This window comes from Limanda limanda, chromosome 18 (genome assembly GCF_963576545.1).
Source record: "Limanda limanda chromosome 18, fLimLim1.1, whole genome shotgun sequence".
Classification (NCBI taxonomy): Eukaryota; Metazoa; Chordata; class Actinopteri; order Pleuronectiformes; family Pleuronectidae; genus Limanda; species Limanda limanda.
The window spans coordinates 3,923,953-3,942,526 of record NC_083653.1 but is presented as its reverse complement, the minus strand read 5'-3'; the positions used below and the strand labels follow the sequence as shown (position 1 = coordinate 3,942,526).

Sequence of the window (18,574 nt, the reverse complement as noted above, 5' to 3'; positions counted from 1 at the left end):
GCTTAATCCTGCTAACATATAAACGTAGACAAAAACATCTTTGGCGGAAGTAATAAAAAACAAACTTACTGGAAAAAACGAGGACTTGACCATCAGAAAAAATGTATTTGCCGTGTACTCAGATTTTACTGTTTGTTATAAGTACCATCTGCTAACATAAAAGAGGCGGGATCTATGATTTATAGTGTAGCCAGCCACCAGGGGGCGACCAAGAGGATTTGGCTTCACTTAACAGGGGCCGTCAAATCGTCAATCTTTATTTACAGTCTGTGTATAGTCTGTCCATAACAAATGCGCAATTTATTCTTTCATGATTAACCTTTGCCAAAACCTTTCAAATTCAACTTTTAATGTTGTACACATTTTAAAATATTCATTTACAATGAACGAGAGGGTCAGACATTAGCTCAGCGGTGCGGAGGTGGACCAACAGGTGGACGGAGCTGGAGTGTCTTCAACATTTGCAGAAGGATATTAAGTGACAATAAAACCCGAATTCAGTTCATTGAGCAGACAGAGATGAGAGTGATCCGACTGTGGAGGCAGAAACAGTCAAAAACAGTCACTTTACACTGTCACATTTTGACGTCGAACGTTTTTCAATCCCCCTCTCGTAATAAAACAGTGAAATATGGACACAACATCTGTCGCAGCGCTGTGTTCTGTGTGTTTGTCAGTGAGAGAACCAGTGAGAGACCAGCGTTCCCAGCAGACAGAAACTGAACAACACCCTCCTGCTCTTTGAAGCGACGCCAGCAGCCGGACGGAGGGAAGGAACTCAAGAAGAAAGAGTCTTTTTGTGAACTGCAGACCTGAAAGTCTTCCAGCGGCGAACGGGGGGTGAAATTACAGGATCCTAAAATGTAAGAGGGAAACAATGTGCTTTCTTTGACTTCACATCAAAACGAAGCAATGAGGTGGATTTGAAATGGACCACCTGTGGGATCAGAGATAAAATGTGTGTGAGATAAATATTTAATTGGATTATTGCAAGTTAGCATCGTGGGATGAAGTTGCCGCAGATTCATGTGCTCGACCAATCAAGGATCAGCTGTCAATCTTAATGTTTCAGCCCGTTTTTATAACTTCAATTAACTTATCAAAAACAAACTTCCCGGAATATGAACACTTAAACAAACACCAGTGGGATAAGAAGTATCTAAAACAACTTTATTTAGTCCCATCTGCTAACGTGGAGGAGACACACGCTAAATTATACATCTGTTTGTAAATAAAGCTCTTATTTTGAAGGGTATGATGTTTGAAGAAGTTTAATTGTGTAGGATTGTAATTCCATGAGACAACGGTTTGTGTTACCGACATGTTTCCAATTCACAAACACAGCGGACATGTCTCTAACTTGCTTTGCCTTTTTTTTTTCAGGGTCGAGTAAACTCCAGTTGTAATTTCACAACCTTTCCTGTTAAAAGCTGTTTAGTTCTTATTTCCCAGCAGTTTACCGTTACCACACTAAACCAATAACTGGCAACACTCATCATATATCAGATCAACTTCTCGTCAGGCAGGAAACGTCACAGCTCAATTATCCGTGTTTGTGCATCTTCCTGCATCACTGCCCTGTTTGTGTTGACTCTGAACCAGGATTGAGATCAAACCGCACGGTCGATCGCCACAATAAAACAAACAACACGATACACAAACTACAACAGACACAAGATCCCACAGCAGTCCAGCTGCAGGGAAAGATGTGAGCGATAGTTGAGTTTGTTTTCACTGTGTTCAGAACCAGAGGGAGAAAAGATAAATGTTTTAAACAGAGGTTGACTGGAGAAATAAAGTATTTTATCAGTGTTATCAAAGACTTTCTGTCTGTTTGTGGCGTCTCTACATCCTGAGACGTCCTTACCAAGCAGATACTGGAATAAATTAGTTTGAGAACGATTTTTTTTCTGTTCTTGTTTACGTATAGATGAGATAAGATGGATCTTTATTGACACAAAGCAGCAGGACAACAGCACAAACAAGCAGCACAAGGGGAATCATGCTCTGATAGATTATTTATTTACATTTACTTCATATTAAAAACTTCTTTCCAGCAGCAGAATGAAGCGTTTTCCATAAATACACCCACTGTAAGCTAACCTGCTAACATCAGTCAACATTAGCAACCAGCCTTGTTAGCCTACAGGACTAAAGCTGAACATCTTGTAGGGAAAGAGCCAGATATATTCTTCGGGAGTTGGTGGAGACCAAAACAGAGGTAAAAGTTTAGAGAATATTGGAAATCTATTCATGATGTGGATGTAAAGACTATTAATGCAAATACTGCTAAATTGGCAATTAGCTGCTAACACGTGTCAAAAAATATTAATGAATGTAGATTTGATCGTTTTAAGACGAGAAGATTAAGACCTTTTTAAAGCTTTTTGTCAAATCTGTATTTTTCAGTGTCTCTGAGGACATCTTGGTGGGGAACCTCCTTGCAGCAAGAGGGCGCTGTCCTTTCTGTGCTTTAACAAACTGAGATATTGCTTCTTCAGATGATAGAAGCAGGATAAAGGTCAACATGTCAAACCTCATTAGTAAAGATATAAACACCAAAGAGGTTGAGGAAGGAATAGAAAGAAGAAACATGGTTTTAATTTTTAAGTCTTACAAAACTCTTTAACATGATCTGCGCTCATCTCTGATTCAACATGTGCTATTAATAATTAGACTGTGGTTTATTGATGTTTAGAATCTTTGAGATGTGGCTCAAGATGATAGATAAAACTATTTTGTTTTGTTTCACCAGTCACACGCAGACTACGTGTTTGGTGAAGAACCCACAATCGCATCCACGCACGCAAGCCGCTCACAAATAACTGCTGTCGTGGGTTAATACCGGCTCATCGCCATTTACGCAAAACCTCGTTGTGCAACTGATGACACAAATTTATCATTGCAAAACCATGTCACACCCGACGCCATGAGAATATACAGAGACTTGTTGACTCTCGGTTTAAACTGGAGATTCAACTCTGCTGCAGAAGAAAACCTGTATTTGTGCGAGGTTTCCCGTGTTTATTTGTCCGTTTTATAGAAGGTTAAATACAACAGTGTCTGTGCTGAGTTGTGTGTGAGCGTCTGTCAGGGGGCGGTCGCACGTTGAGTTCATCCAGCTGTAGCTCAGCGGCAGGAATGTCAAAATGAAGTGACAGCGGTGGCGGTGGTGGGGTTTGTTTGATTTAGAAGCGTGGACCGTGTCTGATGTAGCAGACTTCAAAGTGAGGCTCGTGCTGTGAGGCTGAATGACTTAATAGGTGTGTGTGTGTGTGTGCGTGTGCGTGTGCGTGTGTGTGTGTGTGAGTGTGTGAGTGTCCTGTTGAGTTGGCTGTGTCTATTCTGAAGTGATGTCTGTGGTTTAAACGATTTAAATGAACGGATCAGCCGACTCTCACCATCAATTAAAAATATGATCCTTTAACAATATTCAATAAAATATACTAGTTATGACGGGTAATTAGGTTTTAGGGGATTTTTTTTTGTGGATTCAAGATTAATTTTGTTAAAATGATTTAGTATCTGGCTCCAATCTCCAAAATAAAAGCACTATATTAGAATTTGCCGAATTTGCCGTAATCAATCAATCAAATTTTATGTTTATAGCCCATATTCACAAAGTTTTTCCTCATTCTTAACAAGGAGCGACATCCTATGTTCTTAACCCTAAAAAATTACAAAAACTACTTTTATAAGGAAAGAAAATAAATCTCAATGATTAAAACTCAAAAATGTGTTAACGTGTTGATCTTAAATATGTACTTCGCTGTACTTTTAGCTCGGATCAATGGACAAATGTACTGAGGGGATCTTTGTGAATACACCTAACTCTAAAACACCTCTAGTATTAAACTCCCTGTTGCCCTCAGTACTTCCTCTCTGAATTAACTCTTATTCACATTCTGACACATTTTCCTCCACAGAACTCTGGTTCACAGCTTCTATAAAGTACACATAAGTGACATTAGCATAAACAAAACTGTTAAAGCTTTTCCGTTTCAGTCATGAAATCTTAACATGCTTTTGCTTTGACTGGTTTTTAGGTGAAAATTCCACCAAGCAACTTTAAACACAGCAATAATATTTCATATTCGCAGCAAGAGTACAACATTTTGATGAATAAGGGCTGTCAACATGTCGTAGTTTAATGTTACTACATGTTACGACATCTCTTTCGAGTATTTAAGTTCAATTTATAGAGAAAAAGATGTGAGATGAGGACGCCTGATCCCTATTTTCTTTCCCCACAGGCCACACAGAGCAGCGAAGTCTTTACATTTTATTTGTTTATTTGCTTTGTTCGGAGTTGTCCTGCAGCCAAACGCAGTCGGACACTTACGGCCTCCGAGCACTGAGACGCCAGCTCTCATAATTCTGTATTGTGCCCTGCTTAGGACTTCACTGAGCTCCAGCAACATAATCACACAGATCAAACCACCCTATGGTGTGTGTGTGTGTGTGTGTGCCAGCCCGGAGTCTTTGAAATCTGTTGTTATCTAATTAGTCTGCTAATAAAAAAGAGGAAAAAAAAGTGTTGAAAGCACTAATTTAGGCGCCTGATATCGAGCTTTCACCCCCCCGGAGCTTTAACCTCCCCTCTGCTGCAGATTTATAAAAATCACCGCGGCTGTTTATGGAGAGGTGCATCGGTGAGGCGTGCTGCTTTTATTTGTGTTGGACTTATTTGCACACAGCAGTGTAGCACTTTATTGAATCCCATCAACTTATTCGGCTTGAGGCTGAACTGAATCTGTGATTTAATTTTATTCAAGGAGCATTCAGTGCCAATCCTCCATGTAAAACATTTTATATGAAAAGGAGACATAATATTCAGGTTTGTCATTTTTTATTTGGGTAACTTGAAAATGTTCACGTGCTCTCTTTCCTCATAATGTCCATTGCTGCAGCTCCTCTTTTCAGCCTCTGTCTGAAACACTTGACCTGCTTATGAGCTTTGGGCTTTTTAACATTATATATATGTATAGAACTTTTACATTTACAAAAACACCAAAGTTCTTACACAAAACAACTATATGACTTATGTCACAACATAAACTGTATGTATACATATATAAAGGCATACTAGTACCTCCTTATATAAGATAAAGAGTAGTGTGAAAAGTATTTAACTAGGCAGCTCTGTGAGGCTGCGGCTCAAAGAAGGGGACATTAATGTTTACACCAACTTCCATGACAACAAGTCCAATATTTGCTCTGAGGTTTCACTTGAAATCACTATTGTCGAGCTTAATGTTGGTGTGAGGAGTAAAAGTCAGGGGATCACTGAAGTCAATGGGAAACATCGTCAAGGAAACAAGGAGATCTGGACAAGATTTCACCGCAATCATCCAAGTGGTGGACTGATCCTAATCATTCAGTCATGCTGCTGGCTTTGCTAAAAATAGCAACACAACACTTTTATCCCATCCACACATACTTTGGAACTACAACACAAGTTTCAGTCCAGTTATAACAAAAATATTTAAGTCAGAAATATAAAATCCAAATTGTTTAAAGGTCCATTAGTTGGATTCAAGCAAAAACTAAAAGGTTTTCCTAAAAGGAAAAATCCACATTCTTGTCGATTCCACTCCGAGAGATGTTTTCGAATTTGTGGAGATGTTGTTGCTCTCCGACGTCAGTGAGGCTGAATCGGTTTCATGCTGCAGATAAAACCAAGAAACCGAGACGTATAAAGAGCAATGCGCCCTTTAATGGTTAGTTACGCAACCACACAACCATGACGACACCACTTGGTAACGATTACTGCAGAATTTCTCATTGACTGAAACGCATTTCTGCCTCAAGGCGACGTTCAAATTCAATTCTCTGCAACACAGAAGAAGCAGCAAGACAAAGTGAGAGAGCATCAGAAAGAGAGAGAGAGAGAGAGAGAGAAAGAGAGAGAGAGAGAAGTAGGTCTGGTCCAATTAGCGTTGACATGTTAATGACCTGCGTTTGACTGCATGAATGAGGCTGTCTGCTGACTTTTGGGGCGCTTGTTGTTGAGGAACTAAGGGCTGACTTCTCCCTGCGTGGTTCCGTGTGTGCATGTGTGTGCGCACGCCTCTTATGACGGACTCCCACTGGGGGAGCTGGACCTTCTCCAGACCCTTTTCTTCAGCGAGAATCACAACCACAGCGCAGAAACTCATTAGAACAGGCTTTATGCTCTCAGCCTCTGCTCAGGGGCCCTGGGACAGTGTGTACATACAACATACATGTCGTCCTGTGTGTTTGTGTGTGTGTTTGTGTGTGACTCTTCTGGCACATGCCCCTAGCCCGGACTCACTCTCCTGCAGACGATGCGTGTTGGAGGGAGACATGTTTTACCCGTGTTGAACATTAACACACTGAGATCAGAAACATCTCATCCTCCGCAGAGAAAATGACGATTGTTTTCACAAGGGTGTGGTTTAATACCTTTAAAGTTCTGGCTCTAATGTGGTTTTTAGGAGTGGCACTTTGCGGTGTCACATTAACAAACTTAAAGCTTTCCCCCACACGCATATGGTCCAGATTTAAAGCAGGTTTTTATCTTGTATCATGATGTGAAAGAGGCCGTGTTCGTTCTCAAACAACCTTAAATGAGCTGAAGTTATCTAAAGCTTGCTGTTGCGGTAAAGTTCGTCTTCCTTTGTTTTTCTTAAAGTCGGGAATGATGCGTTCCTCGACAGCGTCCCACAGACCCAAACTGTTTTCAGATAAGAACTCGGGAAAATAGGTCCGAGCATAGAGTTTGTCTTTCACCTCTGAGGAACGCAGCAGCAGATTCTTGAGGGCTGGCATCGACAAAAACGCTTGAATCTCATTATCTTTCCAAGTTCACATCCTCGTCTTCAATGTGTACGTCTCCTCTTTCTCATCATGAGATATTTGTATTGTTCAGGGTTTGCATCCAACGCTTGTTATTACTGTCCAGAACAACTGACTCGGACATTGGAGTTCGAACATACGCCCCTCCGGAGAGTTTCAGAAAACTAACCAGACTTCAGAGTAAGTCTGAGAGTTAAAACTCCATGACTCTCTTTCTTGGAGCGTCTTTACTTATAATTCTGTATTAGAAACATTCAAGTGAACTCTGCTAGCAACATGAAATCAACAGTCCTGGGAAAGTACCTAAAAACTGGTGCCTGTGGAAATACTCTAATCAGACGCTCACAAGTCGATAAAGGACTTTTGTGAAGACTTTGCCAGTCGGGATTGCTAGCATCAAAATATTTAACTGGGAGCAAGTGCGTGTTTTACAAAATGGTCTATAAACAATCTGGCTGCCTTTTTAGAGCCAAAATAAAATTTAGCTGCAGCAGGAAAAGTTGATGTAAAACATGGACACAATTACGATAACAAATCCATGACCAAACCAAGTTATAACAACGGCCAGAGACCAAAATAAACCATATAGCCGCTTGGCAATAACATGCCTGTTACCTACGCTATCACAGAAAGACACAAACAAACTCTTGTTGGAAGATTTCATGGCTTAAAAGAAGAATAACAAATCTACCCTCATGTTTTCCAGCAATTAACTGGCTGAGGAAAGGAGGAGCGCCGTGCCAGAGCTGTGAGCTGCATGTTTGCTCCGACTGGAAAATATGACTCAGCTGCACCTACAGTGTAAGTTAAACAGAGGGATATAGGCTGCATTTCTAGATTTGCCACACATGGGAGGAGAATAACACATGGCTGACGTCTTCCATCAGACACAACAGCGCGGGTAGAAACCACAGTGTACAACTGGCAGGTGGATGTAAATCATCATCCACCAGAGTAGGCCGGTTCTCTGGTATTTTGCCTGTTATCAGACGACTAGATCCTCAAGCAGCTCGTAAACAGGGATATAAAAGGTGTAAATCTTTCTTGAACCTCCTGTCCTGAACCCCCAGGTGTTTATCACTCCAGGCTCTGGTCTGTGAGGCCTTAAATGGGCCTATGTAGATGTGTTTCTTGGGGCATTCGACACAACCTGCTATTTCAACCCACTCCAGATGTAGAACAAGGTATTTGGTGCAGCGTCTGGCCAGAATGCAATGAAAACCATCCCACGTCTTCACACGGGAACAAACGGTTCTTCCCGCCCAACATTTGCATCTGTTAAAATAAAACTACAGAGAAAGAAGAGGAAATAATCAGTGTAGCAACAATACATCCTACATAGATAGATGATAGATATTAGTTTGACAAATGTGCGGCTGTGCTACAAGGCAAAATAAGAGTTTTATTAGGAGTGCACGTGCCTTTTACATGAGTTGACAGGAATGCAAGGACGATGAAAGTCAATGGAGCGTGTAACTACACTCATGTGTAACCTTTTTGTGTGATTGTAACTGAGGCTTTAAGGGCAAAATGGAATCATAAAATGTTTATCTTATCAATGGATTGAATAACGATGTGTAAAGATGAACTGGAAGTGATGAACCAAAAGGTAACAATCACCCAACTGATGATCCTCAGAACTCTTCAGGCATTTTATACTTTGTGAACTAACAAATTTCCAGCAGCAGAAGAAAAATGATTTTAAGATGCTATTATGTCCAAGTGTCAACTCTTACAGATCCTTTTAAAATTGATCTTTCCGTGCATCTTTGTCCATTTATGGTTACCGGTTCCCAGATGTTATTTTTGTACATATTAAGGGAACTTTTATTACCTTTTAAATGTGCAAAGTATGTTGTTTCTGTGTGTGTCAGACTTACAGACTAACCCCATTTGTCTTCACTTTTTGGAGATGTCCAATTGTTTGAAATTAACTTTTGCCTTCCTGCAGATTTCCTGTCTCTATCTGTGACGTGAGGGACATTTTGAAAGCATCATCCCATTTTTACGTCCCACAACTTTATTTCCACACTGGCTATAAAAAGAAAACTTAGCACAGTCCAATATCTCTCACCTACTCTTCTTGTCCTGAGTGCAGTAATGTTTTTCAGCCTCTTATCTGCAAACTAAGGCATTGTAAGACTCTGGATATACAGTGAAAACATGTGAAAGATCCATCGTTTCATTATCTACCCTTGTTATCCTTCGAAGGGGATGTGGAGCCCTGCTGACATCGGGAATAGAGGCGAACTACACCCGGGACAAGTCGCCAATTTATCACCGGGATGAAAGAGCTGCAGAGTTTTGCTGAAGTTTTGGCATTAATGAAAGACAACAGAAAACTGTGCATCTGTTTTCTTTTTAGCTCGAGCATCACATATGAGATATGGGCCAATCAACTGCACCCGAGAGGAGGAGTGTGTGTGTCTGTGTGTGTGTGTGTGTGTGTGTGTAGAGCATCTCGTCATTGCGTCACAGTTTCACGAGTTTGAGTTTCTGATGACTAAAACATGGTTGGACGTAAACGTGAGCACAGCAGAGAAGTGACATCAGTTTCCCTTTGGAGCAAGCAATAACCGGTTCTTTAATACTTTCTTCCTATTATTTTTTATATCAATCTTAACCTAACATGGCCCGCGTTGTTTCGTGGTTCCACATGGGAACCATTACAAAGGAGTCCTGGAGCTGGTCCGAAACGCATCGATCAAAATGAATTGGGAAAACAATCATCCAGCTGTTGTTGGGGAAAAATCCACAAAGCTTTTTAAATCTGCTTTTTATTCATACTAGGAGATTTTTTGTGAGTTCAAAAAAAATCCGGCCAAGGCCCAACAGTTCCCATTGATTAAATTAAGAATCATCACTCATTCAAAAATATGAGTCCCCTGAATATCGCTGATTTCTTTTCATCAAGGAAAACTGAAAATGTCCCAAAACGCCCAAATTCTGCAAAGTAAAGTGAAAAATATTCCCTGGACCTGCCCCTCCCACAAATGCCCATCCGATTGGTAGTTTTTTCCTGCTGACTAATAGATAAATGGACTGGGGTGAAACCAAACTTAAACCCATCATCCAAAGAATATTGATTTATTAGAAATGGATAAACTTGTCTGCAATCTTCAAGGCTCGTGAGAGGTCAAGAAAGAGTCTGACACTTTGAGCCCGTACATGCAAACGTAGAGTCGGGCTATCCACAGAGTTCTGGGTAAACAAACAAACGTCCCTCGCCACCATTAGTTGGTAATCGAGTGACAACACATGTCTCTTCAGTAACGGCCCCTCTCTTCTTGAGCTACGGCCAAAACAAGCCACTGCAAAAAGACAAAAGTTGCTCCAGCAGGCGCCTCTGAGAAGATCAACGTCTGGGTTGTGACTCCGAACATGTGACCTTTCGATTAGGGACCAGATCTCTGTACTGCTGACGGAGCTCTATTAGCTTGTAGCGCTAACGGAGTGATAAGGCAGCTCTTCACCTCATGATGACTGGAGCAGGATCCATCCTCCGCCGTTCAGATCTTATCCACCTCCGTTTCTGTTTTTCACTCTCCCCTCTCTCACTTGTCCCAAACTATGAGATTTAGTATCTGTTGCGCTGACACAGAAAATACTATATCATACTTATCACGTCATGGGTGCAGATGTGTTCGGGCCGAGTTCAGATGAGGCCTCGCGGTTATGCTGTGAAATATGGATGCGTGTGTGAAGGCATGGGAATCACTCCTAACCATGAGCTTGGGAGGAGGCCAACATAAGAGCTGGAAAAAGCTAAAGAAGTCAAGAGAGAATTCAAACAAAAGGGTTGAATCCGTGTTCACGTAGGAAAACTGGCAGCCGCTGCCGACGACTGTGATTCCGCGTGCACTCGCATCATCTGAGTGTTTGCGTGAGCGAGTGGCAGCGGGGGGGGGCCTCCCCTGAAGTCACGATGGAGCCACTTAGCTCTGGGACGGCTGGCAGTGAATTTAGGAGAGGTTTGCTGAAAAGCTCAGTTTGATTGCTTTTCTAAAACAACCTCATCTAAAAGCCTTAAATAACCGAATACCTCTGTGACGACAACAGACTCGTTCCAAGCTCCTAACGGCATCTCTGGGCCTGGGAACTCACACGGGGCCACAGCCGGTTAATGGCCTCAGCCGTGTCGCTGCGGCTCGGAGAGAGAGGAGGTCTTGAAATGAAATTAGGATTAGTGAGAGCAGTCGATTCCTTCAGGATCCTGCTGGTGTGAGGCCAGACAGCTCTTAAACCGGTTTCTATCTTTCTCTAACTCTATCGTCCCTCGTCTTTTCTGCTTTTCAAACTCTCTTTGTCTTCCTCTCCTCTAATAAGAGAGTTGATATTCACAAGGAGGCCGAGGCAGGGTTCGCAGAAGGTAACGGCCATAAAGTTTAACTCACAGGCACACACACACACACACACAGACACAGACACACACTAGGGAGGCTGTGGCATCGCGCCAGGGTTTTTCTAAATCAACCAGGAGAAGCAGGATCTGCAGAGGAGTAAACTCTGAAGACGCTGGAATTTATGACGTTACTGTGTGATATGAAATAACAACAGCTTTAGCTCATTTTCATAACTGGTACGTCCAAATTTCCACATTACAGTTTAGGTTATACTTTTTGCCAATCACTGAGACATGGGATGTTGGAGAGACATAATGTTGATGCCTCCAAATCCACCACTGGAAGTAGGAGGAAGGCGGTTTGGAATCGGACGGTGGCCAAGGGAAATGTTTTGGTGGGTGAGCGAACGACTTCTTTCCCCACATCGTTGCATAATGTGGCGATGATCGGCTCCAGCGTCGGGCACGAGCCCCTCATCAGATCAGACCGACAACACAGCTTTAGCCTCAAGTTCAAGTTTCGTTCTCACTCTCTTCATTTCTTCTTATCTTCTTTCCTCCCTTCCTTTCTCTCTCAGATTCAGGCTCAATAACTGGGTGTAATATACACGTCTGACAGCTGAAGGATGATGTGAAAGCAGCACCAGGAAACCGCAGCCGTATTCAAACCCACCAACCTCCTCATCAAACGCGTTTATCCAACACTTCATCTCTCACAAATCAGCCGATCAACATCATGCGTCACATTTTTCTTCACTTAACACTGAGGTTAGAATAATAAAATCATAATCACAATCAAAAGAACAGCATGTGTCACACGGGTCTGAGCTTTACTCAGCTTGAACTTGCACAAGGAAAAACACAGTGTGTTATGAATCTATGAATATGCTTCGATGTATTTCAGATATCTTTTGTTGCGGTTGTTATGCATCATTATTTCATTGCGTAAAAGCTTCTGACAGAAAGCAACATGACAACAGTCAAGATCAAACCCATCAACAACCATGAATCCCAAAGCTTTATAAGACATCAAATTGACAGTGACAGCATTAAGCTATTATCAAATTGAACTTACATGATACTAAAGTGATAAAAAAAGGACCCTCTGTGATAAAAGCGATAAGTTCTTCATGAGTTTATTGCTCACTGAACAGTTACCAGTGTTAATGAAAAAGCTGCTTAAAGCAAATCAGAGAAATGCAAGATTTGGTGATTCGACACACGCCGATAGAAGAGAAACACGTTTTACACACGAGCTCGTACCTGTCGTAACCACACACGCGATTAAATCCATTTGTTTCCTACCTACCTGTCAGGCAGAGTCCAAAGATGGTGAGAAGAACCAGGATGTAGAGGGAAACAATGGCGTATTTGATGGCTGAGAGCGAGTTGAGGTGAGTGCAGCACTGGTCCTGCTTCCTGCGACGCTTTCCAGAACCTGACCCAGAACAGGAGGAAACATCAGAGTCAAAACAGGAGGAGACGTGGAAATACAGGTGCAAGTATGTTAGGACTTTTCTATTCAACAACACCATTCATCTGAAAGTGAATTCATTTGTGGCTGAAACTTCATGTAGGTGAGGTGAGTGATTTGCTCCTAAGAGGTTGTTCACGTGTCCGAGGGAGTTTGAAAACAACCCAGACAATGTTTTCCAGGTATTTCCTTCGTCTTGAGCTAAAAAATACGAGAATGAGCCCAGACTGGTGGTTGAGGCCACACAGATAACTCCAAGGTTTTCAGGATAAACCCTGAAATGTGTTGGTATGATGACATACAGCCCTGAGGAAATCCAAGGGGACGATCATACATCAAACATCGCAGTACAATGCGTTTCTTTTAAAACGGTCACACTCTTAAATTCAAAGTATGAATTTGATGATAAATAACTGCACATATTTGGCAAATCTCAGTCGTTAATCATTGTTAAAAGAGAAATGGTTTAGACATTAGTGCCTCGGGGCCAACAACATTCAGTCCGACACATGCACACGTACGTATATGCACGGATAAAATCATACAGCAGAATTCACACATAAGCGAACTCTGCTGTATGAATTACACAATGCAACACACTCACTGTGGAGCCATTACTATAATTCATGTCATCACTTAACCCTGCTCTCAGGGTCAAACAGATGTTTGAGAATTAGTCTTGATAGAAGTGACACAAGACTGTTATGATGGACGTGGTATTTCCTTTGTGTGTGTGTGTGTGTGTGTGTGTGTGTGTGTGTGTGTGTGTGGTAGGGATTAGGCTGTTGATGCTGAGGGAACGTTCTCATCAGGTCAAGAGGATGAAGTGAGTCACATCCTTCACTTTTTGGAACAAGAACGAGATTTGACGTCACCAGTAATGTTTGACAAATATTAATCCTCAACATATTAAAGAAATAAAAGTCGTCCTTGCTGAAGTAAAGTTTCAGTTCCCTTTGGTTTCTTGTTCTCCTGTAACTTCTCATGTACTTTACGGCAACACTAGTCGCAGATTTACCACCTGAAATTCACTATTAGCGATTTTTGGAGCAAGACGTCCTCGACTTCAGAAATAAACTAGGTTTTTAATGTGTCAAAATGTCAGTATGGTCATGAGTGACAAGTAGAAAACATTGGAATAAAGTAGTTGCATTTGTTGTGGCATTGCAGGATTTGCTAAGCTAAAAAAATGTATTGCATTTATATATGTGAATTCTGTGACTGAAACTGTCAGCATTGAGATGAACTAAGTGCAAAGAAGAGAAGCTGCCTCAGGTGTCTCTGGAGAGTCACTGTAGCCGTGTGACAAGATCATTATGATGAATATGAAAACCCACCGAGATATAATGAGGTTTTAATGAGTTTCTTTTCTTGCTGCGAACACACAAGCGATGTTGGCGTCTGACTTTTAAATATAAACAGTGATTTTGCCGAGCGGCCTCCCAACAGCATGGTTTCATTTGGACCATGACAATCTGTCAGTGAACACTGGTGGATTCTTGCTGACGCGCACACACACACACACACATACACACAAGATTCCCCTCCATGATGAAGAACACACACACTCCACCAACGTAAGACAAACACAGCTGGCTCAGATGTGTGTGCGTGTGTGTGTGTGTGTGTGTGTGTCACATGGTTGGAATGTATAGGAACAGAAATGTCAATCCGAGCTGGTCGACCTCTTAAATTGGACTTCAAAACACACACACACACACACACACACACACACACACACACACACACACACACACACACACACACACACACACACACACACACACACACACACACACACACACACACACACACACACACACACACACACACACACACACACACACTCATAAAAAACAGACAAAACCAGTTTAGCTGTGAAGACAATGATTGAACCAACCTGGCTCAGGCCCTAACAGCATTTGTCACAGCAGCCAGAGTCAGAGAGATGATAAACTGAGCCTCGGGTGGAGGGACGAGCGAGCTGTCAAAACACGGGGGGGGGCCCCTTCAGCACCAGGAGAGTACTGCATGAAATATGAAACGCCACTTGAACATGATTTATTGTTTAGGATTTGGAACCCACAGGAATCTTCACACATGTATGGAGAGGTGCAAAGGTCCCATGAAGAATGTCCTTCTTTGGACGTGTAAGAAAGTCGGGGATTGCACCTTGCGAGGAAGACGACCTTCGTGATTGGGTGGCATCAACAATAGGATGATGTAAAACTGAGGAAAGCTGCAAATTCTAAACATTTGAGAAGTTGGAATCACAAGAATTTGTTTGAGTTCAACAACTTAGATCTTTTAAAAAGTTGTCTATTATCTTCAACTTATTGTTTCACTCACAGACTTTAAATTAAAATGGACGACGCATCTCAGCTTCCTTCTACCTCTCCAGTAATGAAGCCAAAATACAGTAAGGGCATCGAGGACCCGCCCACACACATGCTTGACCAATCGTGAGTCAGTCTCAGCTGCCAATCATCCCCGTCTTTATGCCACAAAATAACTAAAATTTACACTTAAGCAGAAAAATGTATTTTGCTTTTATTCAACGTTCCATTCAATAACATTAAGGAGGAGGCAGGTTTCAAGACCTCTTTTGCCTCCAGCCACCAGGGGGCGCTCAAGGTGCTCTGGCTTCACATCACGTTGCCCATTTGTATTTTCAGTTCATGGTTTCACTGCTAAAAGCTTTTCCTGCAAAATACTTGAGAAAAGCAGAGTAACGATTGTTCTAAATGCAGCATAAATATAATTTAGTGAAAATAAAAAGACAAAACCATGTTCAGTGACACAGTGACAATCGTCTCCAGCTGGAATAAGAGTTTCTGCTAATCAAGTAACTGTAAATACATTTGGGGATTTCCTCACTGCTCCGTGAGTCACGTCTGTCTGCTGAGGTGCTGTCCACATCTTGCACCGTTTGGACAAAGAATTCAATAATCATTAGGAGTCGAGGATTAATCCGGCTTGGAGGATTATTTTACCAGTAAACTTGGAGGAGCCTACAACCAAGTTTGACCCATTTGAGCACTGGGTTGGTTTCCAGCAGCTCCAGTGTGAGTCAGGTGCTGGCGGAGTCGGTGCATCCGAGCGTCTCTGCTGAGTGTCGTGGATTTACAACGGGCAGAGCGTTGTTCCTCAAAATGAAAGACACATGGTGCTCGGCAACTTCACCAGATTCCATAAAAAAAGTCCGGCACTGTCTCTGTTATTGACGAGTTATTGTGACATTAGTGTGAAACAACAACTCTGCTTCACCTACGTTTGACATATCCTGAATTTGAATGTGCCGTTATAATTATGATGCAAAAGTCAGAGCACGGTGAGCTTGATGACACCTCATGTCAGTGGTGTTGAAACCCGCTTTGCTTTCCTCCTCTCCGCTGCACCCCCCATGAACCCAGCTGCTCTGCAAGGGGGGGACGTAATATCTCCTCTAATTGTCCGAGGTGTGTAAATGTCCTAGTATTAGTAGAGTTGGACGTGGTCAGTCTTTTCCTGATGTGTGAGGAGCATCGTCCAAGTTCCATTAAAACGTCAACAAGTTCTCCAGTTGTGTGTGTGTTCACTAAGTCGTTCCCACCAAACTCACAGAGTCCTGGGTCGAAACCCGAGAGCGCCACACGGTCGACTGTGGATTCGTTCAGCTGCACCAACACGCACGTACACACACAGACACACACACACACACAAACACACACACACACGGATGTTGCTCCTGGACATTCCATAGAGGATCATAGTGAGAGAGTGAATGCCAAGCCTCTATGTGTGTGTCTGTGTAGTGTAGATAGGTGTTTGTGTACTTTCTGAAGATTCATCAGTATCTGTGTCCGTCTCATTTCTCCGTCTTACCTTCGTCACACAGGTTGAGTTTGGACAAGTTGTGTCCATCGTAGGCCTCTTCGTACATGGAGCCGTTTTCTCTCTCCTCATATGTGCTCAGGTACATGGCCTTGTTCTCCATCTCCGCCCCTGGTGAAGAGGGAAGACACAGCGTGAACCTCACAATGTCTCATTCCTTACAAAAGACACTGTCACTTCTCCTCATACCCTCTGAATGTCTCAGTATACGGAGAGTACGAATACGGCAGTTGCAGTAATGTGGTCAAAAAACAGTACAGTACCCGCTCTACCCCCTGAGCCACGAGGTCAGTGTTTGTCTGTGTCCTTCTGTCCTCGGGAAGGTGACGACATTTAGCCCAAGGCCTGAACATGTGGGTCATGTTTTGGCTCAGAGAGGTTTGTAAAGTACTAAGTCTGTGGTTGGTTAAGGGTTTATCTGATATCTGAGAGGGTCCTCACAGGTGCAGAAGGTTCAAATGCATTCGTTTTTGCATCCCTGCCCTTAACTGCTGTGAATACGCTGAGGGAGCTTTGACTGGATCAGCTCCAATGCAACACACACAGACACACACAGACACACACACACACACACACAGACACACAAAGATGGAGATCCAAGCTAAACAAACAGAAGGAAATCCCTCTGGTGTGAGGATTGTGGTCATCATCCCTGCACCAGCGTTGTGTGATTTGTTTCTCTCTGCCGACAGAGTTGGACGTGGTTTGTGATTTTGCCGCATTAAGAATAGTGGAAAGTTTTGGGTCACGGGCCATGAAGAAGAAATTCACCCTCCATAACAACCGGGCCTCGTGCCACAGTGTGGGAGATGCGTTTGGCTTCTCTTATAATACAAACTCCACATCATTAGGCCTGTCAACAGCACTTTTTGGAGACCACATGTCCCGTGGTAGGGTTTGACTGGCAGCCCGAGTCGACAACTATCCACCAGTGGTGTAAATCTACATCAAACAACAGACGTCTTATCTTATCTGCTCTGATCGCAGCGTATATCTCCAGGTGGTCCGGGGTCAGATGGGATATAAAACCCCCTCGGCGGTGCTCTGCAGGGTTTGACCCGGGGTCTCCTCCCCAGCTCAATGTGTCTGGAAGCCCTTCAGAGGAAGTCTTCAAAAGCCCAAACCGAATTAACTGCACGGGTCAATTCAACCCCAGACTTCTTCTCTCAGATGTCCAGGCCTCTCATCCTGACCCTTAAAGTGGGCACAGACTGCAGGATGAGTGAGGATTATGCTGCCTTCACATCATAAAAGATGTTAGAGATGAGAACGATTCACTAATGTTAAAACAAAAACACATTGTGTACTTCTTAGTGTTTGTTTTGTTCTGTTGATTGACAATTAAACACTAGATTCATTGAATTTAGGTTTAATTACTTGAATCCTGGACTTTTCTGGGCGTTGAATTTTGAATTGCAAGCTATTGGAAAAACACTGAGTCTGATACATGGGCTCAGGAAGTAGAGAGGATCGTCCACTGGAATGAAATTATAAACATTTTTTGAAGAAGATCTGAAATCTAGCAAAAATTCTGACAGGAATTTCTCATGATGCATTTCAGGTACAGTACTGAAAAGACCCTTCCTGCCATTATCTTAGACTTTGTGTTTGTGGGAGTGCAGCACCTGCACCACCTTGCCGCCCACGTGAAATCGTGCAAATCTCCAATTAATCTCACGCTTAAAATCGATTCAATCTGCTAAAAAGAAGAAAGTCAGCCAATGCCCGCTTGCAGATATCGATATCCGGTGACACACTCTTAAGTTTGACTCATGAAAACACAACAAACTGCAGCTCCGGGAACCAGAACTGGACCTGAAGCAGCTGTGATGTGATGCGTCTCAAGGTGTTTCACCGCACAGAACTACGGTGACGTGGAGAATGAAGCACGCTTTGACAGATTCCAGCTTGTCCTGCTGTCGAGTCCCGGGGCCAAATAGACGCATAAATCCAACGGAAAACATTTCCTGAGAGAGAGGAGAGTGTCTCAGGAGTCACTTATCATCACGAGAAGTGGCTCCACCTCCAACACGTGGCTCTCAGCCTCATCCAGCAGGTGAAGCCGG

The 18,574-nt window shown here is 42.7% G+C and overlaps 1 protein-coding gene across 1 annotated transcript in view; it reads right to left on the bottom strand.

Annotated features, from left to right (window-relative positions):
• scara5 (scavenger receptor class A, member 5 (putative)) overlaps nucleotides 1–16,611 on the bottom strand; it is a 43,901-nt gene extending 27,290 nt beyond the window's left edge. The window contains exons 1-2 of the mRNA XM_061091890.1: nucleotides 16,500–16,611; nucleotides 12,471–12,599 (exon numbers count right to left, since the gene is read on the bottom strand). Of these exons, the coding sequence (XP_060947873.1) occupies nucleotides 12,471–12,599; nucleotides 16,500–16,611 (241 nt within the window). The remainder of the gene's footprint in view (nucleotides 1–12,470; nucleotides 12,600–16,499) is intronic.
• Between the last annotated feature and the right edge of the window lie 1,963 nt (nucleotides 16,612–18,574).